This window comes from Lagenorhynchus albirostris, chromosome 6 (genome assembly GCF_949774975.1).
Source record: "Lagenorhynchus albirostris chromosome 6, mLagAlb1.1, whole genome shotgun sequence".
Classification (NCBI taxonomy): Eukaryota; Metazoa; Chordata; class Mammalia; order Artiodactyla; family Delphinidae; genus Lagenorhynchus; species Lagenorhynchus albirostris.
In genome coordinates this window covers 34,865,651-34,884,920 of record NC_083100.1, presented here as the reverse complement: position 1 = coordinate 34,884,920, position 19,270 = coordinate 34,865,651, and the positions used below count along the sequence as shown (strand labels likewise).

At 44.7% G+C, this 19,270-nt stretch overlaps 1 protein-coding gene and 1 long non-coding RNA gene across 2 annotated transcripts in view; one reads left to right on the top strand and one right to left on the bottom strand.

Moving 5' to 3' along the window:
- The window catches only part of AOX1 (aldehyde oxidase 1), a 70,337-nt gene that overhangs the window by 45,152 nt on the left and 5,915 nt on the right, over positions 1-19,270 (top strand). The window contains exons 24-31 of the mRNA XM_060152363.1: positions 1,818-1,904; positions 2,742-2,933; positions 5,208-5,435; positions 10,596-10,691; positions 12,753-12,881; positions 13,573-13,647; positions 15,068-15,120; positions 16,356-16,470. Coding sequence (XP_060008346.1) covers positions 1,818-1,904; positions 2,742-2,933; positions 5,208-5,435; positions 10,596-10,691; positions 12,753-12,881; positions 13,573-13,647; positions 15,068-15,120; positions 16,356-16,470 — 975 coding nt within the window. The remainder of the gene's footprint in view (positions 1-1,817; positions 1,905-2,741; positions 2,934-5,207; positions 5,436-10,595; positions 10,692-12,752; positions 12,882-13,572; positions 13,648-15,067; positions 15,121-16,355; positions 16,471-19,270) is intronic.
- Positions 18,128-19,270, bottom strand: part of LOC132522184 (uncharacterized) — an 87,336-nt gene continuing 86,193 nt past the window's right edge. Inside the window, exon 7 of the long non-coding RNA XR_009541100.1 lies at positions 18,128-19,064. This is a non-coding gene — a long non-coding RNA (uncharacterized LOC132522184). The remainder of the gene's footprint in view (positions 19,065-19,270) is intronic.

Sequence of the window (19,270 nt, the reverse complement as noted above, 5' to 3'; positions counted from 1 at the left end):
CGAGATCACAGAGTGGGTTAAGTGGCAGACCCAGGATTCAGACTTAAACTGCTGAATTCATAGTTCATGCCCTTGACTTCAGTTTGAATTTGGCTCCAGTCAACAAAAATCATTAAAATAAACTTTACTTTTATTATTATTATTATTTTCTTTTGGCTGCGTCGCATGGCTTGCGGGATCTTAGTTCCCCGATCAGGGATCGAACCCGGGCCCTGGCAATGAAAGCACAGAGTCCTAACCACTGGAGCACCAGGGAATTCCCAAAATGAACTTTAATAAGTTCAGAAATATTGAATACATCTTAAAAGCAAGGAAGATATTTATTTAAAAGACCTCCAGCAACACCAAATGCTGCTGAGAATTGTGATGAAATTGGGCCCTATGAGAAAAATGTGCAGCGTCCATTATGTGCAGGCCACCAGATTTGGAGATTAGAAGATCGCTGGCTTTAGGGGAAAAGGTTTTGGTGGAAATATGAGGATGGGAGTCAGAATTCAAGAACTTATGGCGAGAATAAGAGGTCAAGAAATATGCAGTTGATTTGCTTTAGGAGGAGAAAAAAGATTGAACAGTAGTGACAGATTAAACAGGAGGGTTTTTGTGTGTGTTTGTTTTGCTTTTATATCTTTCTCTATCCTTCCTTTTTATTGTTATTATTTTTATTTGTGGCAAAATACACATAACATAAAATTTACTATCTTAACCATTTTTAAGTGTACAGTTCAGTGGCATTATTAAGTACAGTCACATTGTTGTGCGGTCATCACCATCCATCTCTGGAATTCTTTTCACCTTGCAAAACTGAAACTCTGTACCCATTAAGCAATAACTCCCCATTCCTTCCTCTCCCAGCAGCCCCAGGAAACCACCATTCTACTGTCTGTCTCTGTGCATTTGACTACTTTGGGTGCCTCACATAAATAGAACCATACAGTGTTGGTCCTTTTGTGACTGACTTATTTCACTTAGCATAATGTCCACAAAGTTCATCCATGTTGTAGCATGTGTCAGAATTTTTTCCTTCCTTTTTTTGGCTGAATAATATTCCATCGTATGTATATGCCATATTTTGTTTCTCCACTCATTTACTGATGGACACTTGAGTTGCTTCTACCCCTTGTGAATAATGCTGCTGTGAACATAGGTATACATATATCTCCCTGAGATCCTGCCTTCAATTCCTTTGGATAAATACCCAGCTGCACCGTTTTACCTTCCCACCAAGAGTGCACAAGGGTTCCAGTTTCTCCACATCTGCACCAACGCTTATTGTTTTGTTTCTGTTTTGGGGTTTTTTTTTTTTTTTGCTATAGTAGCTATTCTAATGGATGTGAGGTGGTATCTTATGGTTTTGATTGGCATTTCCCTAATTATTAGTGATGCCAAGCATCTTTTCATGTGCTTGTTACCCATTTTGTATATTTTCATTGGAGAAGTGTCTATTCAAGTCCTTTGTCTACTTTTTAATCAGGTTGTTTGGGGCTTTTTGTTGTTGAGTTGTAGGAGTTCTTTATACATCCCAGATATTAACCCCTTATCAGATATATGGTTTGCAAATATTTTCTCCCATTCTCTGGATTGCCTTTTCACTCTGTTGATTGTATCCTTTGATACCAGGAAGTTTTAAATTTTGATATCGTCCAGTTTATCTATTTTTTCTTTTGTTGCTTATGCTTTTGGTGTCTTATCCAAGAAATTGTCAAATCTAAGGTCATAAAATTTTTCATCTATATGTAGAGGGTTCACAAGTGACAGAGTAAACTTTAGAGAGACTGGGTCCCCAGAACCAGTATCAGAAGTCCATTCTCTTTCCCCAGGCTGGATTCATGAACGATGGCAGAATCTTGGCCCTGGATGTAGAGCATTATAGCAATGGAGGTGCCTCCCTGGATGAGTCATTACTTGTAAGTGTTTTAATGAGCAAATTCACATTCTGGAAAGTGTTACGTAAAATTATTTAACTCAGAAAAATGTTCAGTAGTTAAATAATATTTAATTAGAAAAGCGTAAAGATTCGCAATGCAGGGAGCGAGTAGACTCATGTTACTTACTGGTGCCCCCAGGGGTGAGCCCAGAGATACTGGCTAAGTCTGCATCTGTGTGTTATCTCCGTGTTTCCCAAACTTAGAGCTCTCTTCCCAGATGCAAGCATTAGACCTTCACCTTGACCCCACTGATGTTTTGAAATGGATAATTCTTTGCTGTAGGGCCGCCCTGTGCACTATAAGAGGTCCCTCAGTATCATTGGCTTCTATCCAGTATGTCAGTGGCGCAGCTACCCTCCAGACCTAACAACCCAAAATATCTCCAGACATTGGCAAATGTCCCAGGAAGGAAGAGGGAAAAATTGCCCCTGGTTGAGAACAAATGCATGAGGCCAAATACCAGCATTTTTTTTCCCGTTTTTCAGGATATTTTATTCTGTAAACTGAGAGAGAGTCTACATTCTGTAGACTGAGAGGGCCTATGAATGCTTCAAAGGCTTTTGGAAATTTTTAAAACCTGGGGAAAAATGCATTAGCCCTAATGTGAAAATGTAAAAGTCATGATTTCCAAAAAATTATTCAAAGCTTTAAAAATCATTTTACAGTAAAAATGCATTTAATTTGAGACATGGGTCCAGGTTAGCATGTTTGATGTGACGTAGGTCATGTTTGGCCTGATTTTGGTCCGAAGTCTCAGGACGGTAAAACAGGTGCACAAGGATGAGGTCTCATCACGTCAACTCTGGATTTCCCCAGATAATAGAGATGGGACTTCTGAAAATGGAAAATGCCTACAAGTTTCCCAACCTGCGCTGTCGGGCATGGGCGTGCAGAACCAACCTTCCGTCCAACACGGCTTTGCGAGGGTTTGGCTTTCCTCAGACAGGGCTGATCACCGAATCCTGTATCACGGAAGTTGCAGCCAAATGCGGGTTGTCTCCTGAGAAGGTAAAACTGAATTCGTTTCACAGACAAACGATAGTGAATTTTAGAGGTGGGAGGGCCCCGGGGAGTCTTCCTGTTGAGGAATTTGTGGTCCATAGGGGCTACATGATTTGCTGCAGGTAACCCAGCTAACTAGTAATACAGAGCAGGACTCCAGAGTTCAAGGGTCCTTGTCTTACTCGGGCTCCTCAAAAATCCTGGGGCAGAGGGTATTGAGAAGTGAGCTCTGGATTCATTGTTAGTGAGAAGTCTCCATGGGTTAGAAGTATAACTGCTACTAATAAGTTCTGTCAAACCCTTCTTTCCTCTGCTTCCTTAACATCTTAGAGAGCTGTCATCTGAGTCATTTCAGTTACTAAAATGGCCTCCTTTCTGTTCTTTAAGTCTTGGTCCCAATTTCATTCATTAACAAGCTCGGTTCCCTTCCCAGGATCCTGGAGTAGAGTTAGGGTGGGCAGAAGGTGTGCCCTCTGCCCCCTTCTCCGTCCCGTGAGGACCAGGGAAAACAGACAGCATCTCCCCAGCTGACTTCTCCCAGCAAGCTCTCTGTCCTCTTCTTGGTTAGATGAAGCCACTTTTCAAGTATGTTGTCTCTGGGCTCCATTTCTGCCAGCCCTCTCAGAAATTGACAGTCCCCTGCAAGCATTAAATCTCCAACTGACCCTCAGCTGGCCCCTCACGCAGCATCCCCTGAAGCCCACACCTCTTGGCCCCATGCTGCAGCCATCCATGGAAAGCCCCAGTCCCTGATTCATCTACCTCCTCCCTCCCCCAGCACTAGAATTTGTGACCATAGACAGGAGCCATCATCTTTATGTCTCTTGAACTTGGGGGGGGGGGCCCTGCCCCTGCCTTCCTGGCTGTCTCACCATGGCCTCTTTCCCAGATGTGCTGTCACATTGGTAGCACTAGGAGGAGGATCAGCTAATGACCTCCCTTCATCCCCAGAGAAGATGGAGGAGAGAGTAGCCATCCTTCAAAACACCACAGCAGGGGGCTTCCCTGATGGCGCAGTGGTTGAGAGTCTGCCTGCCGATGCAGGGGACACGGGTTCGTGCCCCGGTCCGGGAAGATGCCACATACCGCGGAGCAGCTGGGCCCATGAACCAAGGCCGCTGAGCCTGCGCGTCCAGAGCCTCCGCAACGGGAGAGGCCACAACAGTGAGAGGCCTGCGTACCACAAAAAAAAAAAAAACAAAACACCACAGCAGGGATTTCCCTGGTGGTCCAGTGGTTGAGATCCACACTCCCAATGGAGGGCATCTGGGTGTGATCCCTGGTCAGGGAACTAGGTGCCACATGCCGCAACTAAAGATCCCGTGTGCTGCAACTAAAGATCCCGTGTGCCGCAACTAAAGATCCTGCGTGCCACAACTAAAGATCCCGCGTGCCGCAACTAAAGATCCTGCGTGCCACAACTAAAGATCCCGCGTGCCACAACTAAAGATCCCGTGTGCCACAACTAAGACCCAGCACAGCCAAATAAATAAATAAATATTTTTTAAAACCCCCCAAAACAAAAAAAAACACCTTCCCCAAAATGGCACAGCTCACTAATTTCCAGTCATCCTTTTATAATGATCTGGGACTTTTTGGAGGGGGAGATGGGAAGAAGATATGTCTGTAATGACCCCTGTCAGCTTGGGGAGAGGGCTGGCCTCAACTGCTGAGAGTTTTCTCAGCTGAGAATGTGAAGTACTTGACCTTTTGTTCTCAGCTGGGTGCCTTAGTCACCAATTTCTGGGAATTCAGTAAGAATTCTACTCTGCTTCAGACATCCTGGGATAGAATCACTTAATTGGCTTTTCATCCTAGTTATGGGCTATATTTAAACAAACTTTCATAGTTTCCTGTTTGGAAGTGAGTGGTCTTCTCTTGCCTCAGCATCTGAAAATTGAAATCACACGGATCATGTAGCCTGGAATTAAATTCAGCATTACCTTTCAACAGATACTCACAAGTACAACTGGAATTAAGAGTCCACGGTGTACCTGGACTGCACTGTTGAGTTATATAAGAAACATGAGGAAAAGAGTCCTTCCTCTGAACTTCCACAAGAGTGGCATCGAAGGCATATAAGTGCTAACACATTTGATAGAGGCTCTGAGTAGAGGAAGAGGAAGATGTTATGTGTTGGGAAAGGCTTCAGCAAGGAGTAGATTGAACTCAGTTTGGGTTTTCTATGATGAGCAGAATTTGACTAGGAGGACAGTGGGTGGGAGAGACTATGTCTGCCTAGTGCCCCACCAACACTTTTGATCTCCTTCTCTTTTGTAGGTCCGAACGATAAACATGTATAAGGAAATTGATCAAACACCCTACAAACAAGAGATTAATGCCAAGAACCTGATCCAGTGTTGGAAAGAATGCATGGCCATGTCTTCCTACGCCCTAAGGAAAGCAGCCGTAGAAAAATTCAACTCGGAGAACTGCTGGAAGAAGAAGGGGCTGGCAATGGTCCCCCTGAAGTTTCCTGTCGGCCTTGGATCAGTTGCTGCTGGTCAGGTCAGTTCTCCAAACAGACAAATCAAAAGGTGTTGAGGAAACTTTCCATTAAGGTGGATTAGCCATATGGTTGCAATATCTAATTGTTCAACTTCCCCAAAGCTGTGCTCCGTCCAACTAGTTTTTCTCCAGAGGAGACGAGAGCTACTTTGCCCACTTCCCCAGGGTTGGTGACAAGCATTCTTGCTGGGAAATTGGGAGACCCAGCACCTATTCCTGGCCTTGGAATTGAACAGCTGAATTAGCTCACTGTGGGCCCATATCACTTAAGTATAAAATACTTAAGTATTGGGAGACCAATGACCCCCAAGACTCCTCTTCAGATACTCTGATTCTGTGAGATAGAAACAGGAAATGGAATAGTAACAAAAGCTGCAAGGCATTCGGTGCTCCTCCCATTTTTGGTGGGCTGGGGAAAATTACATCCAGAAAAATAAATCATTTAAATATCTTTTCAAACAATCGTAGAAGTTTTTTTTCACTTTATAGCCGTTAAAGGTATCACGGGGAGGACTGAAAATCTATTCTTTTTTTTTTTTAATAAATTTATTTATTTATTTTTGGCTGTGTTGGGTCCTGTTGCTGCACGTGGGCTTTCTCTAGTTGGGCGAGCGGAGGCTACTCTGTTGCGGTGCGCGGGCTTCTCATTGCGGTGGCTTCTCTTGTTGCAGAGCACGGGCTCTAGGTGCATAGGCTTCAGTAGTTGCAGCACACGGGTTCAGTAGTTGTGGTACACGGGCTTAGCTGCTCCGCAGCATGTGGGATCTTCCCAGCCCAGGGCTCGAACCCGTGTCCCCTGCATTGGCAGGCAGATTCTTAACCACTGCGCCACCAGGGAAGTCCTGAAAAATCTATTCTTGTTGTTTACTTTCTTTAATTGATTAAATGAATTCCCTGCTCGGTTGCTAAACCTCACTTGCAGGTTCCACCTCTTCATTCTTGAGTGGAACTTACCCCGAACAGCTGGTGGTCTTTATTGTCGCTCATTGTACAGCAGGGACGTGGAAACCCTGTTCCCTATGTTCTTACGTGTCCGTATGTGTATCTGTACATACATGTGGATGAGGTGGCAGAGCCCTCAAAACTGTAGTCCCTCCCCTTCGCAGAGTTCACGCCTTTGGCTGAACCGTGAAGAAGGTACAGCAGGTGTGTGTTTTGAGCGCTGACAGAATAGGGATAAGTGGGGGTGGGGCCGTGGAGAGCACTAGTGTGTAGGCCGTGTGTGATGGGGAGGCCAGGAAAAGCAGGCAGGAAGGCCCTTCCCCCGTTTCCACACCCATCATTCACCCATCTATCCTGACTCAGCCTGGATGAAATCACCAGAACGTTTTCATGCAGCTTTGATTGTAGGTGGGTTAACGCAGAGGGGCATATAACAACACAGTGGCGATCTGAGTGCAGCCTTCCTATGCCTCTCCTGTTTACGATGGCAAAACAGCACAGATGTTGTTTAGTCATCTGCCTACAATTTACTCAGATGAGAGAGTCAAGAGGCTGTGGTTGAGGAATAAAGGCAAAAACAAGGTTATTAAAAAGGAAAGGAAGGGGGAAAACTATCCCTAGAAAAGGGTTAGCGAGCAGTGACTCTTTGTATATAGTTTTGGGGCAAACTGATTAGCCAGCGGCCAGCAAAGAGGTCAGTCTGGGCCGTCTGTCCTTGAGTACACCGACCAGGATCATGCAGAAAACAATTTCCATTGTATATGAATCTTCTGGAAATTTGGGGGCGTTAGGCTGTGGGTAGACATGGCAGGCTGTCTCTATTCAATGGTTGCCATTACTTAATACCTGGCCTCCACAGGAGACTAGGTCTGTCCCATTTCCCTCATCAGAAATTTCTCAAAAGGTAGATAAAAATTAACGGTAATTACTGAGCACCTACTATGTTGTAAGTTCTTTTAGATTTTATCTCATTCAGCCCTCAGGGCAATCTATAAGATTTGTAACCTTATGTTAATTATGAGAAACTGAGGCTCAGAGAGCTTAAATCACTTGTCCAGAGTCCCGCAGCTGGTGAGAGGCGGGGCCGGTGCTGGAACTCAGGTCTCAGAGGCTCCAGAAGCTGTGCTTCGTCAGCTACGTCAAGCTGCTCCCCCATAGCACCTTCTGGGGGGAACTGAGGTGGGATTCAGCTCAGCTGGGAAGAAACTAGACAACAGCCAGCAGCACAGATTCATTCTCAAAGGCTCCTGAGACGCCTTCCCCACCACCACCATCCCCTCCCATCCTTCCCTGTAAACCAGCTTCTGTGCTTAAAACATTTGCTTAGGGCTGAATTGCAGAGTTGAACTGAGGAGTTTGAGATCACTCGGGCTGCTTCCTGGAAGCCATACGCTGAAAGCCTCTGTTCTGAAGCAAACCAGATACAGGGTGGAACTAGAGCACCTTCTGCGTCTACGGCCCTAGGCTGGGTGATTTGCAATTTCCCACTTGATTTAAGCCCTATCTCCCCTCTGTTGGCTGGTGTGATTCTGTTTCAGAGAAGGGGGAGCTGAAGCCCACAGAGGTCCGCTCTCCTACAGAAGGACATCCAGCTAGTGAGTGGTAGAACAAGGACTTGACTTCAAGACTGTGCTCCCAACAGCTGAGGGTGTCAAACGTGCCTCACCTGCATTATATTTAATTCCTAGACAGAGCACTGAAGTGCGCACAGTATCTAATGAACCTCTGTATTCCCAGGGCCTTCATACGGCACCTGGCACAGAAGAGGAACTCAAACGTTTGAATGGCTGAGACATTCTGGGAATCTGTTGGGTCAAAGCTCATGTCTCACCAACACCAGCAGTCATTGCTTGAGGACTTACATTTCACAGACTAAGTTCCAAGTTTATATTGGACAACTATCTGTTCCCACGTGCCAATTGTGCTGATTCCGCAGATGCAGCTTTGCAGAATTATCTTTTCTGGCGCTAACCATGAGCCACCCGGTGGTACCACTTAACTGAACCGAATTCGACATTGTAAGTGGCCCAAGAAGCCTGCAGCAGCACGTGGGACAATTACTCAGTAGTCTCAGACAGAAATGCTGCCCTGACACACAGGCAGAGCGCTGCTGCCAGTGGGGTCACACGTGATGAAATGCACAATCCCCTGTACTTGTAGTTCAATCACATGTGCCAGTTACACATTTCACCCACAAGCAACTTCTGAATTGCTGGCAGAGCCAAGGAGGCCAGATAGAGTGTCTACAAGCTTGAGGAACAGATTAAATGGCTATGCTGTTGCCAACTCATTTATCAAACTTCTATTGAGTACTTACTACTCATGAGTTACTATGTGGCTTTGCAAAGGATGCCTTAGGACATGGACTTTCCTTTCAGGGGGCTTACATTCCAGCAGAGTACAAAGAGCCCAGGAGCAGCCGCTGCAGCTGGTATCCCCCCCCCCCCCCCCCCCCCCCCCCCCCCCCCGCCGTCTGGTGCATAACCCCTGGGCAGCCCGCCCCGGGTGCTCTGTAGAGGATGTCACTCCTTATCTTTATTGTTTAGAGGTTTAGAGAGTAAATGACCAGGAGCACAAGACAGTGTTTCCAGGACTGATATGTCAACAGACAGTAAAACGTGCTCTGCTGGATCTCCCCAAGGCACTTGGATATGATTATTCTGGCAACGATGCCTTTCCTAAGGTTCTAAGATTCTCCCTTGGGCTGTGAGTGTAGGTGCCTTTGTCCTCAGAGAAAGTGCTCCTATGTCCCCATTTTCTCAATACATCCCTAGTTTATACCAGCTGACCAGGTAAATAGAGCCCATTTTCACTGTCAAAGTGCCTGATTTGGAATGCTAGAGGCTTCTGCGTGTCATTTGCTAGAGTAGTGTGAACCTTTGGATGCCAGTAAAGAGGCAGCTCTCCAAGTGTGGCCCATGGCCCACAGGTGGCTCTAAAGGTCCTTCTGGTGGGCAAAGAATCGATCTAGGAATGCACTCCTTTCCTTGGGCATATCTGGTGATTGACATGCAGTTCCTTTGACTTTCACTTCTGACCAGGGTTGTTTATAAGTAATCTAAGTGAGTAAAGCAAGGCTTAAAAATTTTAGCTTCATTAAATGGAAATTAGCTTGTTACCAGAATTTTCTGAAGACCTGCCTTTACAAATCCTAGATTATTATGCCACTCTGCATAGAAGCTTAGATATTAAGAAACCTAGCCGATAGCTTTTAGTGACCCCTGGCTGGCCTAGACTACATCTAAGAGGCTGACATGTCCCAGTTGAGCAGCAGTAAAGGTGTGCCGTGGAGACCCCCTGAATCACAGCGGAACCAGTAGAAGTATTTTTCTCTAGGACCATATGATGTTAATATTGCTCGTATACTGGAGACTCAAAGTGAAGACGCCATTCACATTTTCTGCAGTCTCCTGGGATATCTCAGTCTCCTGGCCCATCTCCATACCCCCTAGTTTAGCATAGGCAGACTTGGCAAGAAGGCACATTCCTATCGACTGTAAAACATGCTTAGCTTAGAGCCTGGGTGTTTCTGACCACAGCAGCCTTTTATTCTATGTTAGCTGTTTGGTTCCTTCTGTATTCCTGTGGGAGCTGTGCAGTTAGATAAGATTACTTCGAAGTTCTCTTCGAACTCTAAAGCCCTATAACTCTGGGCCAAGATGACTGAGGGTGGGCTTAGCTCATTTTGCAGCAAAAATGTAATGTCTATCTGCCCCATCTTATTTGGATTTTTATTTTTGCTTCTCTATAACATACCTACAACTATGGGGATAAGTGTTCATGTAAACAAGTCTTCCTTCTTCCCCAAACTATCTATACTTAACTTTGCATTTAAAACTGACGACACCCTCTCCCCCAAAACACCCAAATCCAGATTATTGTTCCACCCTGGGTAGGGGGGATCCTTGAAGGTACCAGTGCGCTCAGCTTTTCTACTGAGGAAATAGTAGCGTAAGCAGCCTAATCCTGCCCCAGACTCACAGCCATCCAGCGACAAGCTGGCCTCTTGTGGGATGATCATGAGGCAGCACCTGTCCCAGCCTTGCCCTGGCTCTGCTCAGTGCTCTCAGGACAATGGGGAAAGGGTCTGCGTTTATTTTGGCAGATAGGGAAAGGAGGGAGGGGATGCTTTACGGGGAAAAGGTTTTCTAATTGACAAGATATGTGATAATGTCAATCAAAAAGATCGTGGCAACTGTTTTCATCTTTTTTGCTTAGGCTGCTGCCCTGGTTCACATTTATCTAGATGGGTCTGTGCTGGTGACTCATGGTGGAATTGAAATGGGGCAGGGGGTCCACACTAAAATGATTCAGGTAAGAATGCAGATAATTGGATTAAGTCGGATGTGTGCTTGTAGATATGTGTAGGAGAGAGAAACCTGGAGTGTACATCTTCTGTTCCCAAATAAGAAGGATAGGAGACTTTAGCTTTGACTACTTCAACTGCTAAGCTATTCACAGAAACTGGGTAAACAAGCCAGTTTTGTAACTGACCCTCCTGAAAGAATGTGGTAGAATAGCCTCTGGTTGTCTTACTGCTAAAGAAGGTTGTTTGGTCATTTGCTGCTTTCCTTTGGATATATTAACAAGTGTGTTGTCTTTTTTGAACCTTTGCTGGGCAATAAAAAGATTTAGAAATTCTCATGTATTGCATTGTTTCTTGCCCTTTTTTTAATGCCTCTTTTTTTTTTTTAGGGTTCCCCAACCTTTTATTTTTTATTTATTTATTTAACATCTTTATTGGAGTATAATTGCTTTACAGTGGTGTGTTAGTTTCTGCTTTATAACAAAGTGAATCAGTTATACATATACATATGTTCCCATATCTCTTCCCTCTTGCATCTCCCTCTTGCCCTTTTTATAGTAAGGACTCTGAACAACTGATAGTATAAAACACATTTGATATTTCTAACCGAACTACCAGTTTTCTTTTCGCTCAATTATTTTAGAATAATTTTTAGCTACTGTTTCTATTTTGCTAGTTATTGTAATATTACAGATTATAAAACATTTGAAAGGCAAACATTATTTTAGAAAACCCTGCACAATTCTACCACTTAGCAATAATCACTGTTTTGGGGTCTCTCTATTTTGACGTTTTTTCTTCTTCAAAAAATCACTAGCATTCTTTTTATATAATTTTATATCCTGGATTTTCACCTATCCTTATATAGAGTGACCATTTCCTCCTGTCATTAAGAATTCTTTACAATCATGATTTTTAATGCTGCATGTATATGTCTGTATAATTTATTTAGCCATCCCCAATTGCTGAACACTTCAGTGAACATTTTTGTCCATAAGCCTGTGATCAAACCAATGATTTTTTTTTAAAATAAATTCCAGGAATGGAATTACCGGGTCACAGAATATATCTTAAGTCACTCGCCACGTTACCAAATTGTCTTCCAGAAAGTATCCATCACGTTACACCACTACCCAACATTGTACATTATGGATTGTTTAAAAAAAAACTTAGATAATTTAATAGAGGAAAGTATCTCATTATTGCTTTAATTTGCACTTTTCTGATCATAGAGGTGCTGAATATATGTTTTATTTCATGTTATCACTCGCTTGAGAATTGTGTGGTCATACCTGTCCCCCTTTCTGGGGTGAGACTTCCGTGTTTTCCTTATTGGGCCGCCAGAAACCTTTCTGTTCTAAGCCTATGCACTTTGTGTAGGCAGTCTTCTGAAAGCCAGTGATGGGGAGGGCTCTGTATGCCTTATGCCCCTGTCGTAATTGTGGACAAACTCAACTAAGCCATACTGCTAGCAGGAAAGAGAATGTGGAACCAGCTGAGATGAGTAGTATGATTTTGCCCCATCATTAAACACAAAGGAAGAACCTAGCAGCCAGCTAAGTCCTTATGTTGGCCAGTGGCACTGGCACCATGTACTTCTGGGATCTCTGGTTGGTGCAGCTGCTTTAACAAAGCCATTGTCCTTTCTCAGAAATGCTCTCTTCCTGGAGCATCTCCAGAAATGTGCATAAGGCATCTCCTCTCTGATGAAGTCAGATTTGCTAGAATTTTGCAGAGTGCAGAGGTAGGAGGGGCCTTGAAGATGCTGATTTCATGATGATGAAAACATGAAACATTTCTTCCTGCCTTGGCTTGGGGCCTCACCTCCTCTTCCTGGTGCTATTGCACAAAAGAAAGTCAAAGAACAAGAAAGTGTGCTCAGGGCTGGCGGGCCAGACTAGCTACAGGGTCTTAGACAAGAGGAACTTCTTGTGGCTGGAAGAATTCGTGGTCCTGCCGCTTGTTCCAGTCGGGCATGGGGGTGTTCCACACACATGCTATCGTATGCTAAGTGCACGGGTCTATGACTAACCAAAGAAAAGTGAAAGAAGATCTCTTCCAAAATCCAGGTGGCCAGTCGTGAATTAAGGATGCCATTGTCCAACATCCACCTTCGGGGAACAAGCACAGAAACCGTCCCTAATGCAAACATCTCTGGAGGCTCCGTGGTGGCCGATCTCAATGGGTTGGCAGTAAAGGTAAAAATCGTTGCAGTGGCACCCAAATCATGAACCCCGTCAAGGCTGGAGCTCAGAAGATGTTGCAAATCAACCCAGCTCTTGTCTCCTTCCCACACCCTCTTGGGGAAAACTGCGCCTTCCCCCAGTCGGGGGCTCAGTCAGTGTCAGGACTGGCCACTCTCCCGAGCGGGAGATGCCACCTCCTTTCTCCCTCACTCCTGACAGCTCACTGGTCCCCAAGCCCTATCAGTTCTACTCAGAAATGTCTCTTTCCAGTTCCAGGTTGCAGTACCACGGCTGCTTTGGTTCAAACTCGCGCCTCTTGTCAGGGCCATCGCGAGCCTCTGTCTGTCCACCCCAGTTTCATTGCCTTTCACTCTGGCTTCCTGCAGCCAGGGAAAGCTTTCCCACAAAATAAATCTGACCGTGCTGTGCTTAAAAACAGTGACCAGTGGTTTATCAACAGCTTTTCTGTTAAGTCCTGACCGCTTAGCAGGGCTTACACGGCCCCCATCCCAGGCAGTCTGTCTTTAAGACCAGCTCATGCTTCACTCCCAACTCCATGAGACCTTTCACCCCACCTCTTACGGGGTTGGTGTCTTCCTTCTCCTCTTAAATAAGCCTATATAACAGCACATAATAGTGTGTTTTTGAAATTGTTGTTCTCGTGACATTATGATCATAATTTTAACTAAAAAATAATCCCTAGGATGCTTGTCAAACTCTTCTAAAACGCCTTGAACCCATCATCAGCAAGAATCCTGGAGGCACTTGGAAAGACTGGGTGAGAACCACTGTTACTTTGTGTTGTATGTTAGGAAAAAAACGGAGAGAGGAGAGTGAGACGTGTGAATCAAATACCAGTAGAAAGGGCACATTAAAAGGTACTGCAGTTACATCATGATCAATAGAAGCCCTTGGCTCTCGGCATGTGGCGATGTTATCACAGCATGATGGAGGAACTCCTACATCTGGGACAATTCTCTATTAGAGAAAAGATGGTTCTTGTGTCCAGAACTCTTGTTTTAATCAAGAATTAATTAATGTTTCTTCCTAAGGAATCTAGGTATTTTCTAGATAATAGCAGTCCATCTATTTATTCTTTTTTGGGGGGTTCCCCTGTTCCTAAAATTGGAAGATAACAGTAGAATCCTTTTATAAAAGTAAAAATCATATAAGCGCTCTTTAGACAGAGGAAACCAAGCCATTTGGGTATATATTCAGCAAGTAGTAGGCACTAAATGGAATGGAAATATTCAACTGCTTCCTTTCATCTACCTAAAATCTAATTGGATGAGAAGACACACATTCTAAAGTCAACTAGGAAACTTTTCAGAGTAACAGGTTCTAAAGTACCAGGTGGTGTGGAATGGATACCCACTGAAGGCTGACAGTTCTAGGATGTCAACTCATATTAAAGCACTGGTCTGGAGGAAATAACATTGGAGAGTCTTACTTAGAAATGGTTCCTGCTATTCCATAGAGTTAGGATTCATTCTATAATTCATATTTATGAATCCTCTCAATCCTTTCTGGGCATATTTATTTCTGCCCTTTGCCCAGTGCTTCCTGGGAGAGTCTGGTTGGAGAAAGATGGAGAGAGATGCAGTGCAAGAGAGTCAGTCCTCCACCATCAAAAAATGCTGCCATTCAGCCCACTTTCCTCTGTAATGGTTGCACTTCTCACATTTTTCTTTCTCAGACTTGGGGGCATCATTTTGTATCTTAGTCAACTGTGTACACTGCAGAGTCAGGAGAACCCTTTTGGTGTAAATGGTACAATTTAGTAAGATTGTACCCCTCTCCTAAGTCTGTTATGGATACATGATATTAAAATTAAATGTCTGACCACCCATTTTTTCCTGAAATGTTCTGTGTTAATAGGCTAAGTCTTTCCAGGTGACTGAGTGAAATTCTTCATAAGCAGAACATGTGTTGTCCCCAATAGTCCAATCTGTAAGTGTCACATACCATGGGAGTCGTTTATTATGATGATATGCATTGAACAAATGCTATTCCTACAAGCAGTGAACCATAAATGCCTATAGAGATGGAAAATGCTGAAAGGAATAAATTAAACTTGGTCCTTCCTAGTTATTACTACTGATCACTTTATTTAACACAGAGTAAAATTAATATTGAAGTCTCGAGTGATTCTTACTTTAAACAACTTTATCGCATCACGTTGTATTCTTCTTTTCCAGGCACAGGCTGCTTTTGATGAAAGCATTAGTCTTTCAGCTACTGGATACTTCAGGTAAATAGTCCTTTCGGTCGCATGCTATGGAAAATGGCAGCGGTATCTTGAGGGGAAGTTTCATTTCTGTTTGCCATTTTGGCAAAAAATGATTTTGTACCTTGTGTTAACCCACTGTTATAAAGAACATTTAGGTGCTACTTAATCCAAATTTCCAGGAAGCCTGGGAAAAAATAGACACAGAAATAAAATACAGCTGAATCGATGATTCAAATCATACTGGGAAGTACTAACCTGGGGGTTAGTGCCTGGAACCCACAACAGTGGTTGACCTTTTGTTGAAAACTCAGTGTGTCCCTTAAGTTAGGAAATGAAGGAAAAGGGATGCAAATTAAACCCATAATAAGATAAATACCATCTCACACCTTCTAGACTGGCAAAATGTAAGAATTTGACAATAACTGTGTGTTGTCAAGATGTGGCACAACTAGAACTCAGACACTTTGGAAAAGAATCTGTCAATTTATCGAGTTATTTTAATGGAGAGTGGAAGCCATCAGAGAATAGAGTGATATAGAGAGTCATACCTGATTTTGTCTCTTTGTCACTTGTCATGGGAGTCCCAGGCTATCAGGAATTGGCTCTCAGGAATAAGCCCCTCCAGACTGGGCGGAGCAGAGGAGAGAAGGGTAGAAAGTACTGGCAAGCTGCTGGCCTATGCTTGTCTTCTACCGTGGCATTTGTTTGGTGTTCTTAAAGAACAGTTAGGAACAGAGCAGGCCATGGTGCCTGATGGAGCGACCAGAGTAGTGGCACAGAATGAGAGCCAAGGGGCCTGATCCCTCACACAGAAGGCTGAATCCTAGAGCCAGCAGATGGGTGAACCGGCAAGCGTGTTGCCACTACACCTCTGATGTAGTGTTTGGTGTAAAATCCAGGTGGAATCCCCCAAATCTGATGACGATAGGATTACATGACCCCATATTAGCCAAAGCAATAGGATGAACATCCAGACAGTCAGCAGTTAACTTCCAAGCATAAGGAGTCAGTGGTAGGGAGTGGCTTCATGTTTTTATCAGGCAAAGCAAGTTTAATAAGAAAGAAGTAAGTATTTATTTATTCAGCAGACTTATTGCCTGTATTATGTGCTACACATCATTGTACATGTGCACTCCTCTGGTTTGCTGTGCATACAAATTGAGCACAGCTCTTAACGGGTCTGTTTAATCATTGTGGTCTGCAATTAGGGGACTTGATCACTTAACAACGCTCCTCAAGAATTCTATTTCCTCCAGGGGTTATGAGTCGAACATGAACTGGGAGACAGGCGAAGGCCGTCCTTTCGAATACTTTGTTTATGGAGCTGCCTGTTCCGAGGTTGAGATAGACTGTCTGACAGGTGCTCATAAGGTCAGTACCAATTGGGAAGGTCTTCAAGTTGAACTCTAGATACATCTATTTTCCACATATTCCATCTGTCTGAGCACCAGAGAGGCACCATGTAATCGGCCTAAGGATAATTTGTCTGTTTTACCAAGGAAGATAGAAGCTCAGCAATCGCCTCGGTGTTTTATGTGGAAAACAACTGGCAGCCTCTCTTCTTTATTTCCCCTGCTCTTCCAAATGGAATCAGGAAAAAAAATCACTTCAAGGAAGAAACACAGCCTACAGGGGGCTTCAAGGAAGAACAGCCTACAGGGGGCTTCGATGTAGAAACACAGCCTACAGGGGGCTTCCTCTTCCATGAAATGCCATCATATGGCATCCTTTTCTTTCTTTTTAAGAAGATGTTGGGGATAGGAGTTTATTAATTAATTTATTTATTTTTGCTGTGTTGGGTCTTCGTTTCTGTGTGAGGGCTTTCTCTAGTTGTGGCAAGCGGGGGCCACTCTTCATCGCGGTGCACGGGCCTCTCACCATCGCGGTCTCTCTTGTTGTGGAGCACAGGCTCCAGACGCGCAGGCTCAGTAGTTGTGGCGCACGGGCTCAGTTGCTCCGCGGCATGTGGGATCCTCCCAGACCAGGGCTCGAACCCATGTCCCCTGCATTAGCAGGCAGATTCTCAACCCCTGCGCCACCAGGGAAGCCCCATATGGCGTTCTTGAAGGATTTCATAAGCATCCACAATCTGCTAACAAGCGCCAAGGGCCAGCCCAGGGGAGCTAGTGGCCAGCTTTTGATATCTTTTGTCCAGCTAGGTCCTGCTTTATAGATAGTTTAAGAGCATCCTTATGCTTTTAAGAAATGCTATGGGGCTTCCCTGGTGGCGCAGTGGTTGAGAGTCCGCCTGCCGATGCAGGGGACACGGGTTCGTGCCCGGGTCCAGGAAGATCCCACATGCCGCGGAGCGGCTGGGCCCGTGAGCCCTGGCCGCTGAGCCTGCGCGTCCGGAGCCTGTGCTCCACAACAGGAGACGCCACAACAGTGAGAGGCCCGCGTACCGCAAAAAAAAAAAAAAAAAAAGCTATGAGGAGATGCTCACACAGATTCTCACACACACACACACACACACACACACACACACGCTCCTGCTTCAAGGACTCAGAGTTTCTCCTCTTGTAGCTGGGCCTTTGAGGGTAAATGAAGTCCCTTGCCACTATCAATAACAATAAATGATCATCGATGGATTAAATGGGACTGTGATACCCTCACAACTGTCATGTGATAATCTGCCCAAAAGCTACCCAGAGGCAAGCTCTGGTTCTTGATATTTCCAAACATCCTTCGTGACTGCATCTTGGATTATGATCAAATATAAGTTTTCATTTAATATGTCTCCAGCCTGTATGTTTTTAAACTGTAGTCAGCCTAATCTTTGAAATTATATACACCCTTACTGAACCTACACCTTTATTGAATCTGCCCATTCAAGTATCTAGCTTGTCAGGATTCTGATTCAAACCAGATTACTTTTGGGGAAACTTGGACTGGGGCAAGACAATGATCTCTCTAAGCATGCTTTTCATGCTACAGTAGGCTGTCCTGTGTTAGGGAGTTCAGTAGAAAGTCCTCTCATGCTAACTGATTTCTGCATCCCCCCTCCCTCGAAGAAAATGTTGGTGAAAACTTAATCATTTGGGTTTTTTTGTGTCTTGCATGTGCCTTGGTCTTGTTAAGATCTAAGAACAGGGTAATAATTAGCCTTGGTGTTAAATGTTAAGGTGTGCTCTTATAATTTATTGAACAATCTTTTTTTATATCAATTTATTTATTTTTGGCTGCGTTGGGTCTTTGTTGCTGTGCACGGGCTTTCTCTAGTTGCAGCGAGCGGGGGCTACTCTTTCATTGCAGTGCGCAGCCTTCTCATGGCAGAGACTTCTCTTTGTGGAGCACGGGCTCTAGGTGCAAGGGCTTCAGTAGTTGTGGCATGCGGCCTCAGTAGTTGTGTCTCGCGGGCTCTAGAGCACAGGCTCAGTAATTATGGTGCACGGGCTTAGTTGCTTGGCAGCATGTGAGATCTTCCTGGACCAGGGCTCAAACCCGTGTCCTCTGCATTGGCAGGCGGATTCTTAACCACTGCGCCACCAGGGAAGCCTAACTGAACAATCCTAAGAGATGCATGAGACAGCCTTATCAGATGTCTTCATAAAAGCTAGATCTGAGGCTCAGGTTAGGTATCACCCCAAGGCAAAAGGCCATAATGTGACATCCCACTAAGGGACCTCCCTGTGGCCTGTTTTTCAGAAATTCTGTTCATATTGATGGAATTGCTTTAACAGACATTTATTAGCTGATACCATTTCTGAGGGTCAGGAACCTGGGAGTGGCTTATTGGGGTGATGCTGGCTTGGGTTTCCTCATGTGGTTACCGCCAAGCTGTTGACTACCGCCAAGGGTTGCAGTCATCTCAAGGCTCAGTGGCAGCTGGAGAATCCGATTCCAAGCTGCATTGCGTGGTTGTTGGCAGGAAGCTTCAGTTTCTCACTGGCTGTTGGCCAGAGGTCTCCATTCCTCACCACATGGACCTCTCCATAGGATGTTTCAGTGTCCTCAGGACGTGAAAGCTGGTTCCCCATGAGGGATTGGTCCAAAGGAAAAGGAGAGAGAGAGAGTATGGGTGATTAAGATAAAACCCAAGACAGAAGCCAGAGTCAGCCTAGTCTCGGAGTGATGAACTATTACTCCTGCCATATCCTACTGACCACACAAGCCACCCCTGGTAGAGTGCGGGAGCGGACTGCATGAGGACGTGAATACGGGGAGGTGGGGG